The sequence below is a fragment of the Cannabis sativa genome, chromosome X, assembly GCF_029168945.1.
Source record: "Cannabis sativa cultivar Pink pepper isolate KNU-18-1 chromosome X, ASM2916894v1, whole genome shotgun sequence".
NCBI lineage: Eukaryota > Viridiplantae > Streptophyta > Magnoliopsida > Rosales > Cannabaceae > Cannabis > Cannabis sativa.
Genome location: NC_083610.1, coordinates 3,383,631 through 3,394,042, shown reverse-complemented (window position 1 = coordinate 3,394,042; position 10,412 = coordinate 3,383,631). Strand labels below are relative to the sequence as shown.

General features: G+C 33.2%; 1 protein-coding gene across 1 annotated transcript; it reads right to left on the bottom strand.

Moving 5' to 3' along the window:
• Positions 1-1,284: 1,284 nt before the first annotated feature.
• On the bottom strand, positions 1,285-5,382 carry LOC115707769 (KH domain-containing protein HEN4). The gene is made up of 7 exons (XM_030635829.2): positions 4,448-5,382; positions 3,027-3,491; positions 2,692-2,946; positions 2,264-2,584; positions 2,006-2,061; positions 1,815-1,926; positions 1,285-1,700 (listed from the first exon to the last, which is right to left on the bottom strand). Exons 1-7 carry the CDS (start codon positions 5,069-5,071, stop codon positions 1,557-1,559), a joined length of 1,977 nt encoding a protein of 658 aa, XP_030491689.2. The 5' UTR covers positions 5,072-5,382; the 3' UTR covers positions 1,285-1,556.
• Positions 5,383-10,412: the final 5,030 nt, after the last annotated feature.

Sequence of the window (10,412 nt, the reverse complement as noted above, 5' to 3'; positions counted from 1 at the left end):
CCATTTTTAAAAGATCTTTATCTCGTTTTAAAGCTTAGGAAAATAGCTACATTTTTTATGAAGGAAGTATTGTCTAGATCGAAGTGTAACTATTTTTAAAACTTTTATTTTTGGGCTGTATTTAGAAATGGGCATGATCCATGATTTTAAAGAAACTGTTTTACGAAAACATGCATAACTCCTAGGTTATAACTCCGATTTTGATGATCTTTATACCGTTAGAAAGGTCTTTCGATTAACTAAAAACTTTGTGAACAGTAGGACTTCTAATTCAAATGTTTTATGAGTCAAATTCTAGGCTAAACTTGTTGTACAGTAAGAGTAATAAATATATTGAGTTTATCGGTGGACTAAGGGTTTCGTTAAATGTTATAGGGCCTAGAAGGTATCGTAGGAGTTAATTACAGCGAAGTTGAGGTAAGAAAAAATAATTATACTTTATACTTGCTTTTTATATGGTTTGAGTACCTAGTATGACTGCTTGAATAAATTGTATTGAAATTGTAGAATGTGATAGTTTCGATGAAATAGTATTCTGTCAATGGATTGTATATGGCTGTTTAATCATGTTCCAAGTACTTGGAAGTGGTTGAAAACCACACATGTATGGTGATGTGGTAAGTGAGGCAGTGTACATAAGGGTGTACTGGTCATTGGTATTGCGTTCTAGTTAAGAAAGTAAGACACTCCAGATTTGTATGGAAGCTGGAGTGTGAGTGTTTGTTATTTCAGTATTTGTGTGGATGCCTCTATTTATACTTATGATTAGTTTATTGTATGTTTGATGTATATGTTTGTGCTATGATGTGTGAATGCTGGTATATAGTATTTTGTTTTTCCTTACTGGGCTTTGCAACTCACCCCTTATTTACTCCCTATGTGTAGATAAGTAAGCCTGTAAGCTTTCAGTGGCAAGTTGAGTCTGGGCAACATGGGGTGTATCTCGTGAGATCATGTAACTGCGTGTGGTCTTGGCTATCTTCCGCTGAAAGTTTTTTTTTTTTTTAAATTTATTGAACATATCGAGGATGTTGTCGTTTAAATTTTCTATTACTTTTACCTAAGTAGTAATACTTTATTTTCAACTGGGTACCTATGTTTTGAAAATTGTTATTTTTTTTAATAAAAGCAATATTAGTATCTTAACGCCAGTTTATTTATGGCATCTTATTTTACGTAAGTAAGGGTACATCAAACTTGTTTAATAATAGCATGAACAGAGAGTTTTAAACTCAAAAGTACAAAGGAAAATCTTATATTTTTCTTTCATCTAAAGGTCTAATGTTTAATTCTGCAAGTATAGATATGATATTAATCAGAATTTATGTGCACAAAAATGAAGGTAGAAACAGAAAATGGAGTTATCTGATATCATATTAGAGACCATAATTTAATTTACCAATAATAAGCAACCAAAATATCACTATTTTCCTTCATGAAACTCAAAAAGAGTGCATATTAACAGAAGGAATCGCCACATTTTGTGCTACAAAGCCTTATCTATAGGGCTCGAGGTCAAACGAACAAGCCTACGAGTGTTACCTGAATGAAGATTTTCAAGTAGCCTCGGTCTCGCTAATCACAAATGCTTGAATTAGACTCTGTGCAGCATGAGTTTGTTCCGGTATTCCAGATATAATTATCGCAGTTTCCACAGCTCCGGCCTTAGGCTCCATAATAGTAATATTTGCATCCGAAATCTGAAAAGAATGCCAATGTAGTTTCGTGTTTGATTTCTTAAAAGTTAAAGAACGCCTTAATATTTGTTAAGGGATTATAAATAAGAGTGATTCGATAAAGTAGCTTCAAAATACCTGACGAATTTGTTTCAAACATTCACCATCTTCTCCATAAATTGCGGGAACAACTGAATGAGGAACAACAACTTCAACCGTCGTGCTAGAAACTACAGCCGGTGGGCCGACTCTACACCGACACATAAGAGAATAGGTAAATAAGAAACTCGATAAAAACATTATGCAAATATCCTAACAACAATGCAGACCTTTCGGGAAATCTATCGAAGTCTGGCAAACCTGGGCCACCGCCTTCGAGAAGTCCCTGGATACACCGATCAAATTCGTCATGTTAGATGAAAGCTTTGGATTTATGCATTTCGTCTCCAATGACAATCAACCATCTGATCAATCTAATCATTGATCGGACAATTGTGGGCCGAACAATATTCATCCCCGAAAAGAATAAAAATCTGTGCCAGTTAAGATTGTATATGTAGTGAAGTACAAAAAATAAGAGCTATTACCTGAGGACCCCACGGTCTTCTTTCAGATAGCGTCGGGCCACCAAACCTATGGAAATTGTTCATGAAAGGGACACGATCATCACGAGGTCGGAAACCACCGTGTGGGTGCAGATCAAACTTGTGTAAAGATGGACCAAAGTTTGAATGCATTCCTGGAGGTGAGAGCTCTCTTGGTCCCAAGTATGGAAGGAATGGAGGATCAAAAAATGGAGGATTTGCGGGATAATTCATTGAAGGAAAAGCTTCACGAAAGAAATTATGCTGCAACCTAGTGCTAATCTGTATAAGAGCATCTTGAACCGCTTCAAATTCTCCATTTATCTGTTAAGACAAAGAAAAGAATAGTAAACAATACAGGTTAGGAGATATCACAACAAGTGATTAATCTAAAGGTACAAAACTAAAACATTCAACATATAATTGATTACCTGAACTACTTCTTCATCTTGTAAAGCACACTTGGGAATTTGATCCTTTCCCCATATACGAATATGTGCTCGTGATAACTTTCTCATTTCCGCTATGATGGAACCACCCTTGCCGAGAAGACAACCAATCTGATTGGAGGAAATAAGAAGCCTGGCTGTAACACTCTGGTCCTTACTGTCAGGTGCTGCCCGAGCTATTTTACTTTGCACACGAAGAACTGCATCTTGAACAGCTGATACCCGATCATCTGGATGCTGCAGCAGTTTATTAAGTCACATGTTTTCATTCAAAGTATGCATGAAAAATTAGATAGTCAAATCATTGGAAATCATACCACATGACCCGATACAGTAATAACACGATCCTCGGAATCAGACATGCCTTCTTCTATGACTTTAACTTCACAACCAGTGTCTTGCTGAATTGCCTTGATAGCGGTTCCACCCTTTCCAATTACAGCGCCCACTCTTTCAGTAGGGCATAATATCCGGAAAGTTAGTATTTCTAATGGTGGCTTCATTCGACCACGAAAACCATCATGAAATTTAGGTACTAATGAGGGAGCAGCAGAATGAAACTCAACATCACGAGGCCTGTCAGTATAGGTTGCTCCTTGAGCAGAAAAAGAACGAATGGATGATGGTAATGCTTCAGGTCTAGGACGAGGTTGACCAAATAAATGAGAAGATGGTCCCAAAAGGTTTGTAGGGAAAATTTCATGATCACGAAAGGGAATCCCCAAAAGCTGAAGAGAGACAAGGTTAAGAGCTTTTCTTACTGCCTCAACCTCCCCAGTGATCTGCACCAAAGTACCGAAAAATAATCACTGCCTTGTTCTAAAACCAACATCGAAAAAAGCTTAAAATATACAATCAATACCATGATTCATGACTAATTTATCACATATCAGATATGTACTTCATAACAATTCTTCCCTTTATTCATTAAAACTTTATTACAATTGAATTTGAAGGACTCTCAAATCCCCACTCGTGTTTACGCTCAATGATTAAGCGTATAATATTTCCCATGCAAAAATTTATGAAAACTTCTACTCTACTAATGAGGACTTCAACATTCTGCAAACTGAGGCAAATCCCAATTCTCCAACAGGTTGAATTATCTATTCATCAATACAATTTACTCCCAAAAAAACATATATAAAAACCTTTAAATATGATAAGTATAAACACTCCTATTAAAAACAGTACATTGAATTAAATTTCTTAGAACCATCTATGTCAATTTCTTCATTAGAATCTTAATTACAGCTTAAAATATTAATTAGTATACAACCAAACCAATTGCCAGTTCTATCAAAAACCATAATGGCTAACCAGGACAAACAGACTATCCCATCTCAAATTTCATGCCTATAAATTATTGAAAGTTGTAACTTTGATGAACTTGTTCTAAAAAACCTACATTATAATGTAAATTTGAGTCACCAAAGTACTGAACCCATTAGAAAGGAATAACAACACACATATCACAGCTGACTATCATTTACACTACTTACAGTCAATGCAACTGTATGGTTGATTATATAAATATAAATATATATCACTCGAACCCCTACTTTTCTGTTTTTGCACCTAGAGAAACTATAATCTTTTATTTATAGTATCCACAAATTCTGAATAATTTACAGTATCAAAGTAAAGTTTAAAATAGTACCTACTATAACTATAATGTATAAATAAGAAATTGCAGTCTCCTAAGAATTTTCATATACATATATATTTGTTATATTACCTGAACCAATTCATCTAAAGATGTAGCACATGGAGGGAGTTTATCCCTTGGAAGAATTCTAATTTGAGCACCACTATCAGATGCCATTAGCTTAATCACACTTCCACCTTTTCCCAAAATACATCCCACTTGAGATGAAAGTACAAGTAACCTAAAAACAAAAGCTTTTTTGCTTTGTTCTTCATCATTTTCTCCATCTTCTTCAACCATTTTCTCAAAAACAATCATCAGAGCCTTCTTAAGTGATGAAGTCCTTTTCTTTTCTTCTTCTTCCTTTTTCTCATCACCATCATTTTTACTAGCTTCTTCTTCTTCTTCTTCTTCTTCTTCATCTTCTTCTTCTTCTTTCTCTAACCCAATAACGAAAACTCTCTCTTCACAATCAGGAATAGCTTCTTCAACTCTGAATTCCACACCAGTTTCCTCCTTAATTTGTGAAACTAAACAGCTTTCTTCTCCAATAAGAGAATCAGATTTTGAAATTGGACATAGAACACGAAAAAAATCACAGGTCGAAGAAGAATTCGAATTTGAAGATTGCTTTTGACGATTTCCTTTCCCATCTGACTCCGTAAGACTCTCGTCGCGTTGTCTCTTCGTGGGTGTTAATGAGGAGACAGACATTGTCTTCAACAACACCCCAAAAATTCAACCTTTTTCCTTGCTAAAACCCTAATTATCGATTTTTGAAAAGGATACGAAATGTTTATATAATCAAAAAGCCCAATTTTTATTTTTCGAATCCTGGGAAAACGCAGTAAGATTCATTTCAGGAAAATGCAATTGAAATCAGCTGAAAAGGAATTGAAATTAGAGAGACCTTTGATTATTTAAGAAACCAATTTAGTTCAGAGAAATTTGAGTGAGCTTTCTTCTCGAGAAACAAACACACTCCTTGTAATCACACGTGCTGTTAGAGAATAGCACATGCTGTCTATAATATTAATAAGGTCTTAGAATAATTTATATCATAAATACACAAATTTAATTCGTTGTAAATAAATATTTAAATTTAATTTTTTACGATAATATTTAAGTTATAATTTTAAAATTTTTATAAGTTCATGAAAGTTAAGTGTTAATTAAATTGTTACGTGATCGTCCCGATTGGTTCAGGTAATTAAATTTATTTTTTATTTAAAAATTAATTTAAATATATTACTAAGAAAATAACACGTGAATAATGACTTGATACTTAATGGCTAAGTATCTATGAAAGTTTCAAAAATTTAACTTAAGTATTATTACCGTCAAAAATTAAGCTTATATATTTATCTGCATCTAAGAGTTAAATTTAAGTATTTACGTCACAAATTACTCTTTCATTTTTATTTTCTTAAAAAAAGTAAATTGTTTTAGGATAAAAAATTGGATTATTTCACAAATATACAAAAATAACAAAAAAAATTACAAAAATACAGTTGTATGGAATTTTAAATATTTTTATAATTTTTATGATTTTATTTACAAAAAATACGATCTTTTGATATATTTTTATGTTGTGCTATTGTTAATTTTTTGTTATTTGTATGTTATTGTTTGGATATTATTTTTCTGTTACTTTTACGTAGTTTTCGTGTTATTTTTATAAAATACCGTAAAAATATATATTTAAAAAAAACTTTTTTAAACGTAAAAATGTAATTTTTTTTTTTTTAAAAAAAAAAAGTAGTGACTTATGTAATTGTCTCAAAAAAAATAAGAAAATTTTAGGCATGATTTGTGGTATCAAAAATCGTGCTCGTGTTATGTCGAGACTTATGTATTAGAGTCTACATGCATATGTTTAACTTAAACACTATCCATTTAATAATTTTGTCGAAAAATAAAATTCAAATAGAGGTTAACATAACAAGACTTGTGTAACTTGTTTATAGATGGAACTTATTTAAACATGTTGATTCATTAATTTATTAATAACATACATATACATTTATGATATATTTAGCACGTTTATCATCTATTTATAACATGTTAAAGTTATATATTAACTTTAAATAAATTATTAAAAAGTTAATTTTGTGTTAACTTTCTCAATTCAAAAGAAAACGAACTCGGAGAGTGAACATTCTCCAACTATCAATATGCATAGATTTGTTACTATGAAAAAAAAATGGTAAAAAAATAGTAATTTACGACATAAATATTTAAGTTTAATTTTCAGTTGTAAATAAATAATTAAATTTAATTTTTAGCGGTAATAATACTTAAATTATATTTCTAAAATTCTGTAGGTACCTAATTGTTAAATGTTAAGTAAATTGCCACACGACAATCCCTAATTGGTCCAATCATGAATTTTGTATTTTTTAAAAAAAATAATTTATATGTACCAATAAGAAAATGACATGTGGATAATGACTTAATCTTTAATATTAAGGTACTTACAGAGTTTTAGAAATATAACTTAAGTATTATTACCGCTAAAAATTAAACTTAAGTATTTATTTGTTGGAAATTATTTTACCAGGATCTTAGATCTACTCACAAGTATGTTGATTAACACCCTAAATATGAACTTCTAAAACGATTATAAAATTAAACACATATAAAGTATGAGAAACCTTACATTGGGTGCAGCGGAATAAAATGTCTCCTTCCGTTGAGATCTCTAACCCTTGTATCCTTTCTGTCGCAGAGTATTATCAAGATCTGAACCTGGATCTCTTTCTCTCCTTTCTTTAGTGTTGAATCTCCTTCTTGTTGAATGTCTTTCTTCACGATCTTCCTCACTATGATTGAGGTATCACTTGCTGTGTGTAGGCACTACTCTATCACTAAGAGGTTTGAAATTATTCAAGGAAGAAGAAGAGGGTGAAGGTGGCGGCTAGGTTTAGAGAGAGAAAGTTCAGGTTTTTCTCTGAAAGGAAACAAGATGTGAAAGTGTATATTTCCTGAAGCCTTCACTATCTATGTATAGCATACCACATAGGGTTAGGCTTGAATTATTCGGCATTAAAATAATAAAAATATCAGATGATATTTCCTATAAAAGTGGTCGGCCATGGCTTTGTGGATTTGGGCCTCACTTTTGCAAATTTTGCAGTTTTATCAATTCTGCATCTTACTTTCTCAAAAATGCCAATTTTCAAATTCAACCATTTAAATGCCAATTCTAACTATTTAATAACTATAAATAATTATTAAATAATATTGTCATTTATCATATTTATTAATTGAACCATACAAAGTATCTTAATTAACAAATATGCCCTAAAAACTCTTTCTTCACAATTTCGCCCTTACTTAGTGAAAAATTCACAAATAGACATAGTCTAATTTGAGAATTATAATTGATTAATCAAAACCAATTAAGTGAGTCTTACAAGTAATATTGTCTCAACTAGTGGGGGGACCATGGATCTATATAACCGAGCTTCCAATAAGCAGATCAAGAATTTATAACTTAAATTCACTGACTTATTAATTCTTTGTTGAATCCACGCATAGAACTTAGAATTGCACTCTCAGTATATAGAACGCTCTATATGTTCCACCATATAGACACGTCATTAGTTCTCCATTGTTATAATCCTAATTTGATCAATGATCCTCTATATGAATGATCTACACTGTAAAGGGATTAGATTACCGTAACACTCTACAATGTATTTTATCCATAAAATACTTAACCCCGTATAAATGATATTTCAGCTATGTGAAATAAGTACTCCACCATTTATTTTCGTTTGGTCAAGCTCAAAGGAAATCATCCTTTACTTTCTATTCGCCAGATAGAAGCTATAGATTCCATATTTATGTTAGCGCTCCCACTCAATTGCACTACCGTGTTCCCAAAATGTACGTATCACCCTGACCCAAAAGTAGTCTTAACTAACAAATCAAAGAACACGAATAACACTCTTGAGATTGAACCTAATCATATCAGGATTAAGATCATTTGATCTAGGATCAACTAGGCGATATTGACTTGAATAGATATTACAGTAAGTTTAATAAATCTATGTCAAAGTTCAATATCGGTCCCTTCCGATGCATACTCCATGCACCCAACCTGAGCTTTACTTTAACCAATGCTCTGGAAAGAACATAGCACTTCTCCAAATGCAAGTAAACTCTGTTGTAGATTGTCATATCAATAAAACCCTGTGTTCTTATAAATCTAAGAATCTTTATTCACATAGTCATGTTTACTTTCCAATGTGTTGACAACACAATAAACAGGATCAAGTATGTGAAAAGGATTTCAGATGAATTTATAAATCAAATAGACAAGCAATTGATAAGATGAACCAAAACATACACAAATGAATGAAAAATACTTTTGTTTCTTTATTGATGGTGAATAAAATGGATTACATTGAATTGGAGTTTTATTTAGGGCATAAAACCCAACAAACTCCCACTTGCACTAATATAAAACTAATCAGTACATATCAATAAATCCTAAATTCTGACGGTACTTTTCAAATGCAGTTACTGCCAAGACTTTGGTGAATGGATCAGCTAAGTTGTCTTCTGTGTCCACTTTTTCAACCAGTTTATCCCCTCTTGCCACATATTCTCTGATGATGTGATACTTCCTTTCTATGTGTTTGCTTCTCTTGTGGCTTCGAGGTTCCTTACTATTGGTTATTGCTCCATTATTATCACAAAGTAGGACCAGAGGCTTTTCCATTCCAGGCACGACACCGATACTGGTGAAGAACTTTCTTAGCCAGACAAGCTCTTTAGCAGCTTCTGCTGCAGCTATGTATTCTGCTTCCATCGTAGAGTCTGATATCGCGGTTTGTTTAGCACTTCTCCAAACCACTGCTCCACCCCCAAGAGTAAACACCATCCCAGATGTAGATTTCCTGTCTTCAAGACATGACTGGAAATCTGAATCGGTATAGCCTATGGGATTTAAAGCACCACCCTTATAGACTAATACAAGATTCCTTGTATTCTTTAAGTATTTCAAAATATACTTAACTGCATTCCAATGTTCTTGTCCTGGATTTGATTGATACCTGCTCACGATTCCAACTGCATAGCAGATGTCAGGTCTAGTGCATAACATTGCATACATTATACTTCCAACTGCAGAAGCATAAGGAATTTTCGCCATGTCCTCTATCTCTTGAGGATCAGTAGGAGACTGTTCCTTAGATAGACGAATACCATATCTAGAAGGCATGTTCGCCCCATTGGTGTTGTTCATGGAGAATCTCTCTAAAACTTTGTCAATATAGGTTGTTTGAGAGAGAGAAAGAGATCTGTTCTTCCGGCTTCTGATAATCTGAATACCAAGAACATAGGCTGCCTCACCCAAATCTTTCATATCGAATTGATTGTTAAGCCATTCCTTGATGTTAGTCATTTTCTTGATATTGTTTCCAATAATAAAAATGTCGTCAATATAAAGGACCAGGAATACTACTACTTGGTCTTCCTTGAGTTGGTAAACACAAGGTTCATCTTCATTCTGAAGAAAGTCGTAGGTCTTGATGATTTCATCAAACCTTTTGTTCCATGAGCGAGAAGCTTGCTTAAGTCCATAAATAGACTTATTTAATTTGTAAACTTTCTTTTCCTGCCCTGGAAGAACATAGCCTTCTGGTTGCTCTATATAGATGGTTTCTTCAAGTACCCCATTAAGGAAGGCAGTCTTGACATCCATTTGCCAGATTTCATAATCGAAAGCAGTAGCTATGGAGAGAAGAATTCGGATAGATTTAAGCATGGCAACATGACTAAAACTTTCCTCATAGTTCACACCTTCTCTTTGGGTATAACCCTTGGCTACAAGTCTAGCTTTAAAAGTTTCAACTTCGCCTCCAGTGCCTCTTTTCTTCTTGTAAACCCACTTACATCCGATTGGATGATAGTCGTCAGGTGCGTCTACATATTCCCAGACTTTGTTCTTTTTCATGGAATCCATTTCTGAATCCATGCCGGCTGACCATCGTTTCCGTTGCGGACTAGCCATTGCTTGTTTATAGGTTAATGGGTCGTCATCAAT

Coding starts and splice junctions, on each gene's coding strand:
- LOC115707769 (XM_030635829.2), bottom strand. CDS start 5,071: ATGTCTGTCTCCTCATTAACACCCACGAAGAGACAACGCGACGAGAGT. Junction 3,492..4,447: donor CTTTAGATGAATTGGTTCAG/GTAATATAACAA, acceptor ACTTTGGTGCAG/ATCACTGGGGAGGTTGAGGC. Junction 2,947..3,026: donor TTACTGTATCGGGTCATGTG/GTATGATTTCCA, acceptor AAACTGCTGCAG/CATCCAGATGATCGGGTATC.